Raw genomic sequence first — 23,253 nt, 5'->3', positions numbered from 1 at the left:
TTTTTGTTTAAGACAAGAGTGCACACGCTGAAATGTCTCGCCTTCTTTACTAATCATTGATATTATGTTGATAGTCCTAAATATAAAGCTTTATTACAACTGTCACATAAACTTAACATTAACCAAGTAAACTAAACATTTGACCAATGAACCATGAAAATGAGGTCAAGGTCAGATGAACCATGCTAGGCAGGCATGTACAGCTAACAATTCTTCCATACAACAAATATAGTTGACCTATTGCTTATAGTTTAAGAAAAACAGACGAAAACACAAAAACTTAACACTGAGCAATGAACCTTGAAAATGAGGTCAAGGTCAAATAAAACCTGTGTGACTGACATATAGATCATAAAATATTTCCATACACCAAATATAGTTGAACTATTGCATATAGTATTAGAAAAAAAGACCAAAACTCAAAAACTTAACTTTGACCACTAAACCATGAAAATGAGGTCAAGGTAAGATGACACCTGCCAGCTAGACATGTACACCTTACAATCATTCCATACACCAAATATAGCTGACCTATTGCATGCAGTATTAGAAAAAAAGACCAAAACTCAAAAACTTAACTTTGACCACTGAACCATGAAAATGAGGTCAAGGTCAGATGACACCTGCCAGCTAGACATGTACACCTTACAATCATTCCATACACCAAATATAGTAGACCTATTGCATACAGTATAAGAAAAACAGACCAAAACACAAAAACTTAACTATAACCACTGAACCATGAAAATGAGGTCAAGGTCAGATGACACCTGCCAGTTGGACATGTACACCTTACAGTCCTTCCATACACCGAATATACTAGACCTATTGCTTATAGTATCTGAGATATGGACTTGACCACGAAAACTTAACCTTGTTCACTGATCCATGAAATGAGGTCGAGGTCAAGTGAAAACTGTCTGACGGGCATGAGGACCTTGCAAGGTACGCACATACCAAATATAGTTATCCTATTACTTATAATAAGAGAGAATTTAACATTACAAAAAATCTGAACTTTTTTTTCAAGTAGTCACTGAACCATGAAAATGAGGTCAAGGACATTGGACATGTGACTGACGGAAACTTCGTAACATGAGGCATCCATATACAAAGTATGAAGCATCCAGGTCTTCCATCTTCTAAAATATAAAGCTTTTAAGAAGTTAGCTGACGCCGCCGCCGCCGCCGCCGGATCGCTATCCCTATGTCGAGCTTTCTGCGACAAAAGTCGCAGGCTCGACAAAAACTAGATATAAGTAAACTGATTTAACTGTATAACATACTAGTTATAGGTCGATAGGCACTGGTCAACTGAACATGCAAATGGGGTTAGGGGATTAAAGGGGTATCTTTGATTTGTTGCTTGTTATATACTTTCATATTTTGTAATTAAATTATGCAACATTCAGACATAGCTGAGAAAAAATTCATCACAATGTATGTTTAATATACTAAAAGAAACCAAATGTGTCTTCGGACGACGAAGGCGCTGCCGACAACAAAGACGACATGACAGCATTATACTAACGCAAAATTTTTTGCAGTCGTATAAAAAGCATAATATCAGGACAAAGTCAAACTCATTACTTAGTCAGCAAATTCATTACCTACATCCTATTTAAAATTAGATTAGCTTTAACTTTTTTATTTTTAATTTGTGTGTAAGGATATCTTTATATTATTGAATTTCTACTTATATAATTCAAATTAGCATGCATCATAATCCTTATCGGATGAATATCAGATATTGTAACCTCAAGGTTTTTGCCATATTTTGTTATATATAACTAATTAAGATTTTATAACATGGTCATGACTGACAGCTTATATCTGAAATACATCATGTACATAGACAAAAATAACAGCAACTTATTTTACCCTGGAAAAAACTATTTAACACTTAAAACATAAAAAAATAGAAGCATATACAATGGCTTAACCTTACATTTTTTGTACAACCCTGCACATAAACCCCTTTTCTGTACAATACTGCAAAAAAAAAATCATTTTCTCTACAATCCTCGACATAAAACCCATTTTCATTACAACCCTGTTTATAAAAACACATTTTCTGTGCAACCCTGCATAAAAAAAATATTTTCTGTACAACATGTATATTTTTAATAACATTTGTGTTTCTTGCTGTTGGTTATTTACTTATATTCCAACAGACTGAAGAACCGACAATTGGTTCTGACAATGAGTATCTTGTCTTTACTCATCCTGTTATCTTGGTTATTTACTTATATTCCAACAGACTGAAGAACCGACAATTGGTTCTGACAATGAGTATCTTGTCTTTACTCATCCTGTTATCTTGGTTATTTACTAATATTCCAACAGACTGAAGAACCGACAATTGGTTCTGACAATGAGTATCTTGTCTTTACTCATCCTGTTATCTTGGTTATTTATTTATATTCCAACAGACTGAAGAACTGACAATCAGTTCTGACAATGAGTATCTTGTCTTTACTCATCCTGTTATCTTGGTTATTTACTAATATTCCAACAGACTGAAGAACTGACAATCGGTTCTGACAATGAGTATCTTGTCTTTACTCATCCTGTTATTTTTACATATGGGATAGAAGGATTTTCTTGATTGAAATACATGTAGTGTCCACACAAGTAAATACAAAACAAACTAATGCACACAGTAGTAACTTCCTTTCTTGTTCAATATAATAAACCTCTCCTGCTCATAAATGATGTATATACTGACCCTTTCCCCAAATAAATTAATACCCTGTGGCAGCATGGTGTCAAAACTACCATTTTCTACTGACATACCCAAGTATAAATAAGTAGATGTGGTATTATTGCCAACGAAACAACTATCCCAGCCCCACTGCCCCAAAAACCAACACATACCTTGGAGCAGACTGCTGTACACAGTCATAACTTGGTTCTGATAAAGATGCTAAAGAAAACTGGAATGTTCTACTATCATCAGAGGATTTCTTTGGAATTGTAATGACCTGAAAAATAAGAATACATGTATAATGTAGACTTACAAAAATATAGTATCTTGCAATCAATCTTTTAATTATACAAATAAATGTATGTTAACATTTTTTAAAATACATGTAGTATACTATGATTTCATTTATTTTCTTGGATACCAATTTTCGCCGATTGAGGAGAACTTATATTTTCGTGGATATTTGATTTCATGGATTTGCCTAAGTCTGTATATATAAGCATGAAGAAAATATGTATTTCTTTGAACATTTAAACCTACGAATCCACACAAATTGGTATCCCATGAATAATAATAAAATGCTTCGCTGGGGCGCAGCTTGATACGACCGCAGAGGTCGAACCCTGAACAGTTGGGGCAAGTATGGACACAACATTCAAGCTTGATACAGCTCTGAATTTGGATCGTTATTAAATATTTGACACAGCATAGGTTTCTGACACAGAAAGAATGTGGTCTAAGAACTTGAATTTTTTTAATTTACCTATTATGGTCCAATGTCCAAAATCAAAATACATGGTTAGATTCAGCATATCAAAGAACCCCATACATTCAATTTTTGTTGAAATCAAAAAAATTTTAATTTTGGACCCCAACTTGGACCAATTTGAAAACTGGGCCCATAATCAAAAATCTAAACACATGTTTAGATTCAGCATATCAAAGAACACCAAGAATTCAATTTTTGTTAAAATCAAACAAAGTTTAATTTTGGACCCTTTGGACCTCAATGAAGACCAATTTAAAAAACGGTACCCAAATTAAAAATCTAAAAACACGGTTAGATTTGGCATATCAAAGAACCCCAATAATTCAATTTTCGATGAAATCAAACAAAGTTTAATTTTGGACCCTTTTGACCTCAATTTGAACCAATTTGATAGCGGGGCCTACAAATAAAAAATCTAAATACATGGTTAGATTCAGCATATCAAAGAACCTCATATATTCAATTTTTGTTGAAATCAAACAAAGTTTAATTTTGGACCCCAACTTGGACAAACTTGAAAACTGGGCCCATAATCAAAAATCTAAACACATGTTTAGATTCAGCATATCAAAGAACCCCAAGAATTCAATTTTTGCTAAAATCAAACTAAGTTTAATTTTGGACCCTTTGGACCTTAATGTAGACCAATTTAAAAAACGGGACTTAAAATTAAAAATCTAAATACATGGTTAGATTTGGAATATCAAAGAACCCCAATAATTCAATTTTTGATGAAATCAAACAAAGTTTAATTTTGGACCCTTTTAACCTCAATATGAACCAATTTGATAGCGGGGCCCACAAATAAAAATTCTAAATTCATGGTTAGATTCAGCATATCAAAGAACCCCATATATTCAATTTTTGTTGAAATCAAAAAAAGTTTAATTTTGGACCCCAACTTGGACCAACTTGAAAACTGGGCCCATAATCAAAAATCTAAACACATGTTTAGATTCAGCATATCAAAGAACACCAAGAATTCAATTTTTGTTAAAATCAAACTAAGTTTAATTTTGGACCCTTTGGACCTCAATGAAGACCAATTTAAAAAACGGTACCCAAATTAAAAATCTAAAAACACGGTTAGATTTGGCATATCAAAGAACCCCATAAATTCAATTTTCGATGAAATCAAACAAAGTTTAAATACTGGACACTATCTTGGACCAACTTGAAAACTGGGCCCATAATCAAAAATCTAAACACATGTTTAGATTCAGCAAATCAAAGAACCCCAAGAATTCAATTTTTGTTAAAATCAAACTTAAGTTTAATTTTGGACCCTTTGGACCTCAATGTAGACCAATTTTAAAAAACAGGACCCAAAATTAAAAACCTAAATACACGGTTAGATTTGGAATATCAAAGAACCCCAATAATTCAATTTTCGATGAAATCAAACAAAGTTTAATTTTGGACCCTTTTGACCTCAATATGAACCAATTTGATAACGGGGTCCACAAATAAAAAATCTAAATACATGGTTAGATTCAGCATATCAAAGAACCCCATATATTAAATTTTTGTTGAAATCAAACAAAGTTTAATTTTGGACCCCAATTTGGACCAACTTGAAAACTGGGCCAAAAATCAAAAATCTAAATACATGTTTAGATTCAGCATATCAAAGAACCTCATATATTCAATTTCTGCTAAAATCAAACAAAGTTTAATTTTGGACCCTTTGGACATTAATGTAGACCAATTTGAAAACTGGACCCAAAATTAAAAATCTAAATACACTGTTAGATTCGGCATAACAAATAAATAAATGTGATCAAAGATTTTACAAATCTAATGCGCCATACTGTGCAATTAAAGATTACTTCTTGAAATTTTTCAATATTTGAAATTTGAAAAAAAAATAATATTTGAAGAATAATTCTTTTTAATTTCTGAAATCTGAAATGAGAAAAAATTGGCCCCCCACAATTTCTTTTTATCCCCCCCCCCCTTTTTCCCTCAAAAAAATTCTTTCCCTCAAGATATGGTCATAATCTCAATTCAAATTTCCAATGGAGTTGGCAACCATAATTACCCATTTAAATTTACCATAGTGCTAACTTAATCTATTTTATAATAGAATTAATAAAAATATAGTGTCAAATCTTTCATATGGATTTTTTTGTAAAAAAAAAAGATGAAAACATTTGCAGATATTTTTACTGGTCTTCCTTTATAAATATGCATTTCTTTAAACATAATTTAAAAGCAGTGTAAGGGAAGTAACCAAAACGTATTTGGATTACCTCCCTTACACTGTTTTAGATTATCTTTATTGTTCATTAACCATTACTTTATACATAATTTAAAAGCAGTGTAAGGGAGATAATTTCAATGATGTATTTGATTTATCTCCCTTATACTGCTTTAAATTATGTTTTGTACTAAAGTATTTGTCCATTAACCAGGACAACCTTGTTTTTCCCCCTTTTTTGCCCCTAATTCCTAAACAGTTTGAGCCATAACCCCCCAAAGCAAATCCTAACCATCCCTTTGTGGTATGGAAACTTGTAGTATTATTTCAGAGAGATCCATACACCGTTCCACAGTTATTGTCAGGAAACTAGAAAATGCTCATTTTTGGCCCCTAATTCCTAAACTGTTGGTACCATAACCCCCAAAATCAATCCCAACCTTCCTTTTGTGGTATTTAACCTTATGGTCAAATTTCAAAAAGATCCATTCACTTAAACTAAAGTTAGAGTGCGAAAACCAATATGTATTCGGACGACGACGCCGGACGACGACGACGGACGCCGACGACGACGACGACGCCAACGTCATACCAATATACGACCACAAAATTTTTTTGCGGTCGTATAATAAATACACATAAATTGGTATCCCATGAATAATAATGAATCCAGGTAAATTGGTATCCCATGATTAATAATGAATCCACGTAAATTGGTATCCCATGATTAATAATGAATCCACGTAAATTGGTATCCCATGATTAATAATGAATCCACGTAAATTGGTATCCCATGATTAATAATGAATCCACGTAAATTGGTATCCCATGATTAATAATGAATCCACGTAAATTGGTATCCCATGATTAATAATGAATCCACAGTACAAATATCTTTTCCAGGTATCCTGCTTCTAAGAAACAAACTTCAGTAAGAGATCAGAAATGGAAAATTCAGCAATTTTTCCATTTGTTAAGGGGCATAACTCTAGAATGGTTAAAGTTACACCACCCAAATTCAAACTTGATCTGAGTTTTGTGGTAATAAGGATTGTGTATAAATTTCATGACATTAGGTATAGGCAAACTAAAGTTAGAGAATGGAAACCAATACTGGGACTTCTGTCTGTGACGGATAAGGGTAACAATTAATGCCCCCTCCGCCGCGTTGGCGGCATAAAAAACAAACATTTAACAAAGAATTTATAATTTTCTTTGAAATTTCAGGAAAAAGACATCTACACTAAACACTACCAACACACTGACCTTAATTTTGCTGGACTAACCTGATGAACTAAAAAAAAAATCTTTTTTTATCTGAAACCACAAACATTTTTTCTTGTGAATGAAATGTATTACAGGAAAACATGTAATTCCCTCTAGTAGCAGAGAAACTAGAAGTTTGTGTATATCATGATATTGTTTCAATAAATGTTGACATAGATTTTATATGTTTTTGAAATTTTTATTATTACAAAACAAAGGCCTTGACCCACTGATCTACTTTTTTTTTTTTATGTCAACCCTTTGAGTATGAAATGGTGACAAACTGTTTTAGTATGGAAATTAAATACATTTTGTTCTAAGTTAGTCTTTTTTTTTTATCCCATCTGTCACCATTTAGCGTTCATTGGATAAGTCAACACAAATAAAAGAAATTTTCATTACACTGGAGGTTACATGAGCCTATCTTGCTCACATGGAATATAAAGATAAAAGTAAATCTTTGAAAAAGTAAACAGATAGATAACAATGTTAGGTAAGGGCAATGGCTCATACGACCTTTCACCAGGTGACCAGGTGAACTAACAAAAGTATTTATTTGATATACTGAAACAGGTGTTTATAGACAGTCATTAAGGTGATACTATACTTGAGTGAAATACCATTCATTACATCATGATAAACATTTAAACAATTTACCTACAATTCTTAGTTGTTCATACTTGTGATATTTTGGGTGGAAAATGATTCAGATGTACCCATGAGAATGTACACATACAAGTTGTCATGAGAACATTCTGAACCTTTGCATGATGATTTAAAGTAACTTTTCATCTATCAGAAGTTTAATTGTATTTTGAAATTTTCAATAATCATATTGTACAAAATATATATATGTAATTCATTAAAGATTATTTTTTTCTTTAAAAAATGACCTCTGGTTTTACACCTTTTCAATTTAAGTTCTTAGTCTGTTTTTTTTTTTTTTTTGGGACAATTGAATTACGCAGCTCCATTAAATATTGTTTGAAATTCATGAAAATTTGAAAGATTCCACCATACACTTAGTTCCTAAAATTGATTGTTACCTTTAGAGGAAAAACAAAACTCATTTTCTAATCTATTTCTCCTGGGAGACATCACAAACTCTCTACATATACATATAAGCCTTTAGGAAACCATAATGCTTTCCTATTTGCTGCTGACACAGGATGAGTCATGGACATGCTTAATTTCTACTTTCTTTTTGGCTAATTATTATATATTTAATTGATCCAACTTTTTGTGTACTATACATATGTGGATATCTATTTTTCTTTTTTTTCTTTTTGGGCTGCTTGTTTGTTATCTATATCAACCACACTTGCAATAAAATGCATTAGTATTAAAAAAAAAAACATGCTATAGATTCTTTATCTACGTATTCTTTAAGAACTTAAATAGTTCTCGTTTAACTTTTTTTTTTTTTTTTTTATCTCATTGTTTGTATTGTATTATGAAAAATTATTGATGTTGTAATGTTTATGCCCTTTGGGGCCCATAATTGGAAATAAAATATCTTATCTTATCTTATACAATGTAGGAAAAGGTAAAAAAAGAAACAATTTTTTTATCAGAGGAAAAAAAGGTCTGATTTGAGTATGTGATATGACAGTAGCCAATAATTTGCACAATTTCATTATTCAGTTTAAAAATAAGGAAAAGTGGTATGATTGCCGAATAGACTCTCTTTACCAGACTTTAAATGATTTAACCAATTATAGTCCCTCTATGCCTTCAACAATGAGATAAACTCATACGGTATAGTCAGCTATGAGAGGCCCAAACAATGAAAATGTGAAACAAGTAACGTAACGGTTTAATTTATAACAATTGAATCTACAAAAAAAAAATATGACAAATATGACTTGGTACAGGCAGATGAAGAATGTGGCAAGGTTAAACATGCACATTATGTATGTCAAACTAAAATTATTATAGGAAATGTGAAGAATGGTTTATTAATATTAATGTAAAAGGCAAAATAGTAAAAAAATGACAAGGTAAAATAAATTGTGCATATGGATCCCATGTATGGTACAAAAATAATTCTTCCAATACCTAACATATCTTTATTTCCTAGTACTCAGTACTAGTAGTGGTCCAAATTTCCTGTATTTCACCCCATTCAGCTAAAATTGGATAACCTATTTAATTAATTTCTTACTTTACATGATAGCAAAGTGTTGAGTAATAAACAATTCCTATATAGTAATATTGAAAGTTTTTTTTTAGGAAAGCATATTTCTAGTAAACTGTTAGCTTGAAACCGGATTAACTGACGTATCTATTTTCAAAATCCCAAAGCTTAAAAGATCTAATAATTAGCTATTAGGTATATTTACTGATAAACTTTAACTGGTTAAAACCTAGTGTGACTTTTAGAATAATTACCCCATGTCTGTCGACAACTAATTGAATATTACAGCTTATTGAGTGGGTTTATCTGTACAATATTGTGCATTAATGGAGGCCACAGGAACAATTAACAAACACACACACACGCACATAATTCTCTTATTATATTCTGAGTGGGTCCTTTCAATGAAACCTATCCCCACAAGAAGTTAAATCTAAATATGAATTATATTTCCGGGAATCAGACCAAAACATAAGGTTTAAATTCCAGTCATGACAGTAGGAGATCTAACACACGTCATAAAATATATAATTTTACTGTTCACTGATCATAGAGGAGGGTATTAATTTAACTAAATAATCACATCTTATATATTTACGATATGTGACATAATTCAGAAAAAGATGCTATAGTTGTTTTCTAACAATTATCAGAGGGACAATGGTATACCAACTACCTTGTCAACAGGTACACAAAAATAACTCATATTTAGGCTTCTGCATATTTATACTACACAATTATAAATACAATCAGGAGTCTTTATTTTCACCTGACATCTATGTATTGACAAGGATAAGGATTTAAAAAAACAAAACTTCAAAAAAAAAGTTTAAATATCAATGGTAAAACAGGAAAATATGATGGCCCAAAAAATTAAAATAGAAGGCTCCAGCAGTCCATAAACAAAAATAACCAAAATACATCTAAAGGTCATGGTTAAAACTCTCACAAGGTAAGGGAACCTCTTGATGATGAGTTTTACAACTTTGTTTTGATCATGCATTAATCTTACTTTGTGACCTACAATCTGATGTGGAAATGAAAACTGATAACCTTGATTATTGCCAACACATGTCAACTGTTTAATTATGTAACAATTTTGTGACTGTCATGCAAGTAATAATTTATTGCCTAAGTTTAAGTTGTTGTAAAATTTACTTTTAAACCAAAAATAAGCCAGTTTCATTTATAAATTTAACTTGTGTGCTGTCCGGCAATCACTTGCCTGCATAAAACTACAAGTATTGGGACGTACAGACAGACATAGACGTATAGGGTTAATCTTAATGTCCCCTCCGCTATGGCAGAGGCATAAAAATACACATATATATTTTTTCAAACAGTTCACTAAACCATGAAAATGAAATCAAGGACAATGGGCATATGACAGAAGAAAACTTCATAACAAAAGGTATCTCCATACAATGTATGAAGCATCCAGGTCTTCTACCTTCTGAAATATAAAGCTTTATACTAATAGTTTATGCTATCACCGCTGCCTGATTGTAAACCCTATGTCTCTCATTCTACAACTTTCCTTGCAGGTGAGTCAAAAACAATCTGTTTATCATGTGACACTCCAAAAACCTATCTCACCCTAGATAATCTTTACTAATCCTAGAGTCCAGTTACCCTTACTAATAGTAGGAAGCATGGGTAACACCAGAGTCCAGTTACCCTTACTAATAGTAGGAAGCATCAGTAATACCCGTGTCCAGTTACCCTTACTAATAATAGGTAGCATCAGTAATACCAGAGTCCAGTTACCCTTACTAATAGTAGGTAGCATCAGTAATACCCAAGACCAGTTACCCTTACTAATAGTAAGTAGCATCAGTAATAACTGAGTCCAGTTACCCTAATTACTAATAGTAGAAAGCATCAGTAATACCCGTGTCCAGTTACCCTTACTAATGGTAGGTAGTATCAGTAATGCCAGAGTCCAGTTACCCTTACTAATAGTAGGAAGCATCAGTAATACCCATGTCCAGTTACCCTTACTAATAGTAGGTAGCATCAGTAATACCCGTGTCCAGTTACCCTTACTAATAGTAGGTAGCATCAGTAATACCAGAGTCCAGTTATCCTTACTAATAGTAGGTAGCATTAGTAATACCCAAGTCCAGTTACCCTTACTAATAGTAGGTAGCATCAGTAATACCAGAGTCCAGTTATCCTTACTAATATTAGGTAGCATTAGTAATACCTGAGTCCAGTTACCCTTACTAATAGTAGGTAGCATCAGTAATACCAGAGTCCAGTTACCCTTACTAATAGTAGAAAGCATTAGTCATACCTAAGTCCAGTTACCCTTACTAATAGTAAAAAGCATCAGTCATACCTAAGTCCAGTTACCCTTACTAATAGTAAAAAGCATTAGTCATACCTAAGTCCAGTTACCCTTACTAATAGTAAAAAGCATTAGTCATACCTAAGTCCAGTTACCCTAACTAATAGTAAAAAGCATCAGTAATACTCGTGTCCAGTTACCCTTACTAATAGAAGATACCATCAGTAATACCTGAGTCCAGTTACTCTTACTAATAGTAGGTAGCATCAGTAATACCTTTGTCCAGTTACCCTTACTAATAGTAGGAAGCATCAGTAATACCTGAGTCCAGTTACTCTTACTAATAGTAGGTAGCATCAGTAATACCCGAGTCCAGTTACCCTTACTAATGGTAGAAAGCATTAGTCATACCCGAGTCCAGTTACCCTTACTAATAGTTGGTAGCATCAGTAATACCTGAGTCCAGTTACTCTTAATAATAGTAGGTAGCATCAGTAATACCTGAGTCCTGTTACCCTTACTAATAGTAAAAAGCATCAGTAATACCAGAGTCCAGTTACCCTTATTTATAGTAGGTAGCATCAGTAATACCTGAGTCCAGTTACCCTTACTAATAGTAGGTAGCATCAGTAAAACCTGTGTCCAGTTACCCTTACTAATTGTAGGAAGCATCAGTAATACCTGAGTCCAGTTACTCTTACTAATAGTAGGTAGCATCAGTAATACCTGAGTCCAGTTACCCTTACTAATAGTAGAAAGCATCAGTAATACCAGAGTCCAGTTACCCTTACTAATAGTAGGTAGCATCAGTAATATCTGAGTCCAGTTACCCTTACTAATAGTAGAAAGCATTGGTAATACCCGAGTCCAGTTACCCTTACTTATAGTAGGTAGCATCAGTAATACCTGAGTCCAGTTACCCTTACTAATAGTAGAAAGCATTGGTAATACCTGAGTCCAGTTACCCTTACTAATAGTAGGTAGCATCAGTAATACATGTACATGTATAATGATTCATAATATTTATATCCACTGCAAAAACAGACTTTTTTTTTATAATTTAACAATCAATCTTCAAATGAAGGAACAATATACATATTAAAATGTGGTTCATTCTGCATAAATAAATAACTAGATCACAAGTACGTGCATAGCAAACTGGTTGTACAGGAAGTAAGGTTATACAGAATGTTACAGATAAAATGTAATATTGCATGTTTATTTTCTATCATGTACATGTATCTTGAGGGTTTAAACAGGTCAACGTATTGAAACCCTGATTATATCCAGTTGTAAAATGACAGGTGAACAAACTGACAACAGGTGTAAAACAAAGGTCAAATACCTGCCCTATTAAGCTTAAAGGTTATATATACCATGTGTACTGTGCCATGTGGACAAAAGGCAACTTTTTAAAAATAATCAAAGCAATGCATTCTTAAATAAAAGAATTTTTTCTCAAAAACTGCCTGCTTCACACCTCATAATAACAAATAATCATGTATTTGACATAGAACCTATATATCATTAATCACAAAATGATAAGTGCATAAATTGCATTTGATCTTTAACACACAGTTGGGTTTTAAATACATAAACATAAAGCTGCTGACAAAATATGATCAAATATGAAGTAATTTTGTTCAGTGGTACTCAAGTAAAGTGTGACCAGAATATTTGTTAGAATAACAGACAAGGTCAATGCAAATTTAAATAGCCCCCACTTAAGAGTTGATATATAATCTTAACAATATCAAAAGCTGAATTTAATATTTGAAGAAAACAAAATGTTGACTATGGAATGACACAATATATATATATAAGAAAGCTTTAATCTCACCAATCAATGATGGATGTACATGTTACACCATGTCACAACTTTCATATCTAGTTTCACTGGACACAAAAATTATTGAGATTGTCGTTGCACAAATATTTTAAAAGCACAATTTAAATTCTTATTGGACCTATAATATTTATAATGCATGCCATGTATGTAAGAGTCACATAAAGTGTTGTGTGACACAGTAAAATATGAAGAATAAATCAAAGACGTTCATTTCACTATATGTCATTATATCATGTTGTATACTTGTACAGTAAAACTTACATTTATAGACTCAAACATCATGATTGTATGTAACACTTGAAGTTTTTATAAATTCTACACTACATTATGGTCAAAATCTACATAAGCTTAGAAAACAGCTATAATAAGACCATATGTTGGTGGTCATTAGCTATATATATAGGTTGTAAGAGATATGTATGTAGTGGTGGGTTTTTACAGTATAATAACTATTGTTCAATAAAGTCATTTGTAATATATGCAGAGATGGAGTTTCATGATAAACTTATTCAGTAATGATCTTGTTTTGGCATTGAAACGTCTCATGAACTCATTTCTAGTCTGATTTTAATGAAATTTTCCATGTTAAAGCAGAATAGGTCAAGCTTAATTTTCTTATTAGCATATGTTTTAATTATTAAACTGTTCAGCATTTTGAAAAAAAGAAAATGATTTTTTAAGATTACATCTCCAAAATAATTGAAAGTTACTTGATAAACTTAAAATAAGAATTAAAACAATAAATAAATTAATACCAGTCTGAAGTGTTATCTAATCTTAGGACAGAGGCTTTCTCTGACCTGCATTCTTACACCAAGTTCTAGATTGTACGTTTGAATTAAAGAGATGTGGGGTCCATGAAACAACAACAAAACATCACAACCAAAAAACATTTATAGGTCAACATACAGACTTCAAAAATAGACTGCCCTGAGAACAAATAACGGACTCTGATTTCCGGCTATTATTGGAAAAATATGTGATATATATACTTACCCCCTGACTGCCTTGAAACTGAATACTGGGCTTTGGGTTACTACCATTCTGAAAATACAAATACAAAAACAATGAAGATCCAATGAAATTGATTTATCTTCAGAATACTGAAAACCACATTTTACTTACAACTTGTGATGGAAAGGATTTCCTTCATTTACTGAGGACCTGAATTAAAATACACCTTAGTCATGTGTTTTATACAAAGGAGTTCCTGCTGACTGAAATCGACAACAGTTTGCCAAACACAAAGACTTATGATTTTCAGACATGTATATTTGTATCATTCCAGACTAAAGTTTAAGTCAGGCATGAAATGTAATACCTTTGTAAAGATAAATAACTAAAACTTTCCATGTAATGCATTGATTAAGGAATCAAACCATTTAATAATGCTAAGAATTCACCAGACTTACAACACATAACACTTTTCCAGACAGATTTTCTGTTTCAGTCAGCAAAAAGTTCAAACAGTCATTTTATAGGAAGAAAAAAAAATTTTGTTCAGTTTCTAAAACTATTTAGTCAGGTTACCATAACATTTATATGATTTTTACAATTAATGGGTTCGTTTGAATCACTGACTCACATCTAGTCAATACCTTATACACATATTCAATTAGAATATTATAGTCTTAATATTCTTATCATTTGCTTATATGTACTTTAATAATTCTACATGTTTGATTAATAAATCTAGTTTAATAACAGAAACTTAATTCATTGATTGTTGTATGTATATCACAATAGAAACTAAAGAGAAAGTCGGGAGTCTTATAAATCCAAACCCTAATGATTTCAAATTAGTATCTTGAATACAACTGCCCAAGTTTTGGCCAATTATTTTGACTGTATTATGTAGTAATTTACTATAATTGTAATTGTTTACATCCTCTACATGTTGTTTGTTTTATACAGGTCATGTTTGTAAACATTACAGATAGGTGATGTCATTTACCTAGCCTCTTCAGTACTTGTTCATCTAAATGGACATGATAAATGTAGAAAAATAATCTCTAATGTAAACACATAAAATACCCAGCTAGTGTTGTTGTCATTATAAATCAGACTTTGAATAACTTTCTTTTATGATTTCAGGCAAAAATTATTGAAAAAGCTCTTTTTGTCTTTCTTGGGAGATTATTTAAAGTGAAATTTTCAGATGAGACTTTAAAATATACAGGAAGCTAAAGTGAAATTTATAAATAGATCCCTTAACCAAAAGCCCTAAACAATTGATCATTCAGCTATTAAGTTTGTAACAAATACTGAAAAACACCAACTTATTCAGGTGAAAATGAGTTCTCAAAAGCTGTCTTTTCCGTGTCATAAAAGCCTTTCAGTTTTTCAGCGTTACAAAAAGCCTTAAAATTTTTCAATGCATGTATGTACTTCAGCCAGTATATCAGCAAATCAGAAATGGAAAGAAATGCCTCATGTAGTGGAGTCATGAATTTTCTTGAACTATAAATATGTTTCATAAACTGACAACAGCATGAATGAAAAGAGGTCATGTATGATCAAATGGTCTTATCTTCTTATTATTTGTATGACCCCATGTCACCTTTACCTCACGTCATGAACATTCATTACGTCTTTTACTCTAGCGATGTATTTATTTTGTGCCTCTGATGATCTTCCATTATAATTTATCACACAAATATAAAAGTCTTGCATTTCCGTTTAAATTGATGGATTGTTATGGAAACTTAGGTGGAAATGAGATCAGTCAATAAATTACTTTATATATTTTTCACTTCTGCATAAAACTGTAACAGGTTTCAAAATTAGCAGTGATCGAGAGGTAACATTTACCTAAAACAAAGCAAGTTTTCTGATTTTAAGGCAAACCACTAACTTTGCAATGTCCATTGTTTTCCTCCTTTGATTTAAGCTATTGATAGAATTTCTTCTCCCCATCAATGATCTATTACTTCATGTTATACCCGAGTGTAAAGTTTTAGATGATCACAGTTAAACCTCCCCCAAACCATATCTAGTCTTTTTTTAAACTCAAAAATAGACTGACAGACAGCATAAATACACTAAGAATAACTCAAAAGAAGAATAAATGCACTAAGAAAACTAAAAAAACACAGACTGACAGACAACGGAAGTATATTTAGAAAAACCCCAAAACAGAGACTAACAGATTACCCAATAGATATAAGAAGATGTGGTATGAGTGCCAATGAGACAGCTCTCCATCCAAGTCAAAATTTATAAAAGTTAACCATTATAGGTCAAAGTACGGCCTTCAACATGGAGCCTTGGCTCACACTGAACAGCAAGCTATAAAGGGCCCAAAAAATTACTAGTGTAAAACCATTCAAACGGGAAAACCAAAGGTCTTATCTATATAAAAAACGAGAAACGAGAAACACTTATAAACCACATCCAATAAAATTGAGAATGGAAATGGGGAATGTGTCAAAGAGACAACAACCTGACCATAGAGCAGACAACAGCCGAAGGCCACCAATGGGTCTTCAATGTACAAGTACATTTAGAACATCTCAAAAACAGACTGACAGAGTGAGACAATGTGAGTACATTTAAAAAAACTTAAAAAACACAGACTTACAGACAGCATAAGTAAAATCTTATAAAAACTACAAAAACACAGACTTACAGACAGCATACATGTAAGTATAATCTTATAATAAAATGCTCCGCAGGGCGCAGCTTGATACGACCGCAGAGGTCGAACCCTGAACAGTTGGGGCAAGTATGGACACAACATTCAAGCTTGATACAGCTTTGCATTTGGATCGTGATTAAATATTTGACACAGCATAGGTTTCTGACACAGAATGAATGTGGTCTAAGAACTTAAAAATTTTAAATTGGACATTCACCTATTATGGTCCAATATCCAAAACCTAAATACATGGTTAGATTCAGCATATCAAAGAACCCCAAGAATTCAATTTTTGATGAAATCAAACAAAAAACGTTTAATTTTGGACCCTTTTGACCTCAATGTGGACAAAGTTGATAACGGGGCCCAAAAATCAAAAATCTAAATACATGGTTAGATTCAACATATCAAAGAACCCCATATATTCAATTTTTTTTGAAATCAAACAAAGTTTAATTTTGGACCCCGATTTGGACCAACTTGAAAACTGGGCCCATAATAAAAAATCTAAATACATGTTTAGATTCAGCATATCAAAGAACCCTAAGAATTCAATTTTTGTTAAAATCAAACTAAGTTTAATTTTGGACCCTTTGGACCTTAATGTAGACCAATTTGAAAACGGAACCAAAAATTAAGAATCTAAATACACGGTTAGATTAAAATTTCATAGAGATCCATTCACCTAAACTAAAGTTAGAGTGCGAAAACCAATGTGTCTTCGGACGACGCCAGACGACGACGACGACGCCAACGTCATACCAATATACGACCACAAAAATTTTTTTGCGGTCGTATAAAAACTATAAAAATGCAGACTAACAGACAGCATACATGTAAGTATAATCTTATAAAAACTATAAAAACACAGACTTACAGACTGACAGACAGCATAAATACACTTATAAAAAGGATACAGTTAAGATTATAATTATATAATACAAACAAATCAAGCCTTAGTTATTATAGCAGGATATAGTATATTTGTTTAAAATTTGATGATACAATAACATGTAAACATATGGGCTAGTGACGTCAATCTTAATAGCTTATTTGACAAACAGTTGGTCTTCAAGTTCTTATTTATTCTTAACTATCTGATACATTGTATATCATCATGCCATCATTTTATGACCTTTTAACTGAAAATAATTCATGGACAAAAAATTAAAAAGTTCATATCTATTTTAGTTTTCATGAAATAAGAATGCCTAACCCACATACAATGTATATAATATATATATCATTAAATTAAGTAATCAATAATATCTTTTAATGTCAATGACCAGATTAATGGAATGAAAAATAATGTACTTTTAATAAGTAACTTTAGCATTAAATAGAAAATGAATTATTGAATCATTCAAGCTAAAATAATCTAGTTATCCCAAAATAGATTAGTGCAACACCCTGTCCTCTTTTCTGTGTTCCCCACTGCCCACTTCAATCACAAGATTGTACATATTTGTATCTAAACACTTTTCAAACTATATATGAATTTCCTAAGTACAAATTGATTGATTGATTGGTATTTAACACCATATTCAGCATTATTGTGCTATTTGTGGAGGTCAGTAAAGTTATTGGTGGAGGAAGCCAGAGTGCCCCGAGAGAACCACCGACCTTCAGTAGTAAAAACTGACAATCCTAGTCAATTAAGATTGGAGTCAAGCACACCTGCCATGTGCAGGTTTCAAACTCACAACCTCAGTGTTGACAGGCAAATGATATTGTTGTTTGACTACTTAGACCACTCGGCCACTTAGGTCCCTTATTAGGAACAAAATTTGTAAGGGTTTCCGAGGAACCCTGTGTCTCGCCTACGATTGCTGCTGTCAGTGTAAAAGTGTAATGTTGACTTAAAAAGTGAGTCCATTTATCAGTAAAATACATAATGTTAAAAAAGATTTAAACTTTCTCTTTAGATGCTATTTCTTGGTCTTAAAGATTAGCTTCTGTCCAAGTTTCATAACAATCCATGAAGGTTAACAAACTTATCGTGTCAAAAAAATCTAATCCCAGACTGTCAGTAAATGTTAACTGTAAAATTAGTCCATCTATCAGAAAAATACTGAAAATGAAAATATATCTTCGAAAGTGTGCTTCAGACATTATCTCTTAATCATAAAAAAGTTTCATAAAATTCTATGAAGGTTTGACAAAGTAATTGATGTGTAACAAACTTTAACCCCAGACTGGATGTAAAAAAAAACTAAGCCCATTTATCAGATATATAAATCAAAATAAATATTTTCAAGATTTGCTCTGGATACTGTATTTTCTTCATAAACAAGCTTCTGTCCAAGTTTCATCTAATTCCATGTAGGTTTGACATAGTTATTGTTGTCCAAAAAAACTTTAACCACAGACTGAACCTAATTGTTGATGCCGCCGACGATGGAATCTATGTCTAGCTTTAGCGAAGGCTTCACAAAAATGAGTTGTATATGATAAAAGATGGTAAAGTAAAACAAATGAAATGTTACAATTGATTATAATATCGATATTTCTTATAATTTCAAGTTATATTTATGTGCCCTTTTTGTACCAGAAAGCTTGATGCAGTGCCCTTCTTTAAATTCCTTTATTATCTATTTTTCCAAAATCTCAAAGTGAGGTTTCTAATTACTTCATTGTATCAAGAATAAAATGCTCCGCAGGGCGCAGCTTGATACGACCGCAGAGGTCGAACCCTGAACAGTTGGGGCAAGTATGGACACAACATTCAAGCTTGATACAGCTTTGCATTTGGATTGTGATTAAATATTTGACACAGCATAGGTTTCTGACACAGAATGAATGTGGTCTAAGAACTTCAAAATTTTAAATTGGACATTCACCTATTATGGTCCAATATCCAAAATCTAAATACATGGTTAGATTCAGCATATCAAAGAACCCCAAGAATTCAATTTTTGATGAAATCAAACAAAGTTTAATTTTGGACCCTTTTGACCTCAATGTGGACAAAGTTGAAAACGTGGCCCAAAAATCAAAAATCTAAATACATGGTTAGATTCAGCATATCAAAGAACCCCATATATTCAATTTTTGTTGAAATCAAACAAAGTTTAATTTTGGACCCCGATTTGGACCAACTTGAAAACTGGGCCCATAATCAAAAATCTAAATACATGTTTAGATTCAGCATATCAAAGAACCCTAAGAATTCAATTTTTGTTAAAATCAAACTAAGTTTAATTTTGGACCCTTTGGACCTTAATGTAGACCAATTTGAAAACGGAACCAAAAATTAAGAATCTAAATACATGGTTAGATTCGGCATATCAAAGAACCCCAATAATTCAATTTTTGATGAAATCAAACAAAGTTTAATTTTGGACCCTTTGGACCTCAATTTGGACCAATTTAAAAACGGGGCCCAAAATCCAAAAATTAAATACACGGTTAGATTCAGCATATTAAAGAAACCCAAGAATTCAAGAATAAAACTCCATTGAAATTGGTCAAGAAATAAGCAATTTATACGAAGTATCTTCTTTTGCACAATACTGTGCAATTAAATATTTCTTGCTATTGCGCAATACTGTACAATTGACAATTTCTTGCTATTGCGCAATATTGTGCTATTGGATATTTCTTGCTATTGCGCAATACTGTGCAATTGAAGATTTCTTGCTATTGCGCAATACTGTGCAATTGAAGATTTCTTGCTATTGTGCAATACTGCGCAATTGAAAATTTCTTGCTATTGCACAATACTTATTATATAATAATTTACACATCCTGTTTGGTGTGTATCTCCTACCATATCATTATTATTTGCTTTTAAATATAAATCAGAAATAACCAACTTAAAATGGAAAATTTTAAAAGAAAAAAAAAATGAAAAAAAAAAAAATCCCCCCCCCACAAATATTTTGAACCCACTTATGATTCATCACCCCCAAACTCAATCCCAGCCTTCCCTTTGTGGAATGGTACCTTGCAGTACAATTTCAGAGAGATCCATACACTTGAACACAAGTTATTGTCTGGAAACTAGAAAAATGTGTTTTTTGGCCCCTTTTTGGCCCCAAATTCCTAAATGTTTAGAGCAATTACCCCCAAACTCAAACCCAGCTTTCCCTTTGTGATATGGAACCTTGTAGTACAATTTCAGAAAGATCCATACACTTACACACAAGTTATTGTCCTGAAACTAGAAAAATGCTTGTTTTTTGCCCCTTTTTGGCCCCTAATTCCTAAAATATTGAGGCAATTACCCCCATCATCAATCCCAGCCTTCCCTTTGTGGTATGGTACCTCGCAGTACAATTTCAGAGAGATCCATACACTTGAACACAAGTTATTGTCTGGAAACTAGAAAAATGCTTATTTTTGGCCCCTTTTTGGCCCCCAATTCCTAAACGTTTCGGCAATTACCCCCAAACTCAATTCCAGCTTTCCCTTTGTGATATGGAACCTTGTAGTACAATTTCAGAAAGATCCATACACTTACACACAAGTTATTGTTATGAAACTAGAAAAATGCTTGTTTTTTGCCCCTTTTTTGGCCCCTAATTCCTAAAATTTTGAGGCAATTACCCCCAAAATCTATCCCAGCATTCCTTTTGTGATATGGAACCTTGTGGTACAATGTCAGAGAGATCCATACACTAACACACAAGTTATGTCTGGAAGTTACAAAAATGCTTATTTTTGGCCCCTTTTTGGCCCCTAATTCCTTTACTGTTGGTACCATAACCCCCAAAAACAATCCCAACCTTCCTTTTGTGGTATTGAACCTTGTGGTAAAATTTCATAGAGATCCATTCACTTAAACTAAAGTTAGAGTGCGAAAACCAATGTGTCTTCGGACGACACCGGACGACGCCAGACGACGACGACGACGACGACGCCGGACGACGACGACGCCAACGTCATACCAATATACGACCACAAAAATTTTTTTGCGGTCGTATAATAAATGGAATCAAGTGGTAATGCATATCTTAATCTAAAAGAATAACAAGAATGTGTCCATAGTACAGGGATGCGCAACTTGCACTATCATTTTCTATGTTCAGTGAACCGTGAAGTTGGGGTCAAAACTCTAATTTGGCATTAAAATTAGAAAGATCATATCATAGGGAACCTGTGTACTAAGTTTCAAGTTGATTGGACTTCAATTTCATCAAAAACTACCTTGACCAAAAACTTTAACCTAAAGAGGGACAGACTGACGAACAAATGGATGGACGAACCAACCAACCAACGAACGGACGCACAGACCAAAAAACATATATGGTACTTAACCTATATAAACTTCTATGGTAGGTGGTAAGTTTGGTTCAACAGCATAAATGTTAATATGTACAGACAAAATACAAGTATTTTCACACTTGACCTATATCATGCAGGAATGGATTAGACAGGGGAGCATGTGATGCCCCCATCCTAAAAAAGATAAATGTGGAATGTGTCCATGGGAAACAGATGATGATGCCGCATGCATATCATATAAAGATAACTAAAGAACGGTAAAAGTGATGCTACCCAAATTTGTACTTGATCTGAGTTTTGTGGTAATAAGCATTGTGTATAAGTTTCATAACAAATGGTTGAGGCAAACTAAAGTTAGAAAACAGAAACGAAAAATTCAGCAATTTTTATGTTTATAAAGGGGCATAACTCAAGAACGGTAAAAGTGACACCAACCAATTTCAAACTTGATCTGTATTAAGTGGTAATAAGCATTGTGTAAAAGTTTCATAACATTTGGTTGAGGCAAACTAAAGTAAGAGAACGGAAACGAAAAATTCAGCAATTTTTATGTTTATAAAGGGGCATAACTCAAGAACAGTAAAAGTGACGCCACTCAATTTCTAACTTGATCTGTATTATGTGGTAATAAGCATTGTGTATAAGTTTCATAACATTTGTTTGAGGCAAACTAAAGTTAAAGAACGGAAACAAAATATTCAGCAATTTTTGTTTATAAAGGGGCATAACTCAAGAACGGTAAAAGTGACGCCACCTTATTTCAAACTTGATCTGTATTATGTGGTAATAAGCATTGTGTATAAGTTTCATAACATTTGGTTGAGGCAAACTAAAGTTAGAGAACGGAAACCAACTTTGGGACGTACGGACGGACGGACATACGTACGTCCAGACGAACAAGGGTAAAACTTAATGCCCCCTCCACTATGGCGGGGGTCATAAGAAAATAGTAATTTATAGGTAAAATTACAGCCAATTTCTAGTCAAATAATGAAGCACTCCAATCTCCTTCTTTACATCTAGATCTGTGTCTGTAATTTGGAACAAATAAGAAACGGTTATATAACTAAAATGAAGCTGTGAAAACTCAGTGGGTGTCTGCTCGTAATAAAATCCATGTGTTTCCACATGTGAATAATGTAATGTGAACAGGTTGTTAGCTAAATGATATA

At 32.6% G+C, this 23,253-nt stretch overlaps 1 protein-coding gene across 1 annotated transcript in view; it reads right to left on the bottom strand.

The window, feature by feature from the left end:
- LOC127733871 (RNA polymerase II elongation factor ELL2-like) overlaps positions 1-23,253 on the bottom strand; it is a 54,432-nt gene that overhangs the window by 22,327 nt on the left and 8,852 nt on the right. Inside the window, exons 2-3 of the mRNA XM_052243318.1 lie at positions 14,215-14,262; positions 2,878-2,984 (exon numbers count right to left, since the gene is read on the bottom strand). Coding sequence (XP_052099278.1) covers positions 2,878-2,984; positions 14,215-14,262 — 155 coding nt within the window. The remainder of the gene's footprint in view (positions 1-2,877; positions 2,985-14,214; positions 14,263-23,253) is intronic.

Source organism: Mytilus californianus, unplaced genomic scaffold, assembly GCF_021869535.1.
Source record: "Mytilus californianus isolate M0D057914Y unplaced genomic scaffold, xbMytCali1.0.p SCAF_3, whole genome shotgun sequence".
NCBI lineage: Eukaryota > Metazoa > Mollusca > Bivalvia > Mytilida > Mytilidae > Mytilus > Mytilus californianus.
This window is presented reverse-complemented; position numbering and strand designations above follow the sequence as displayed.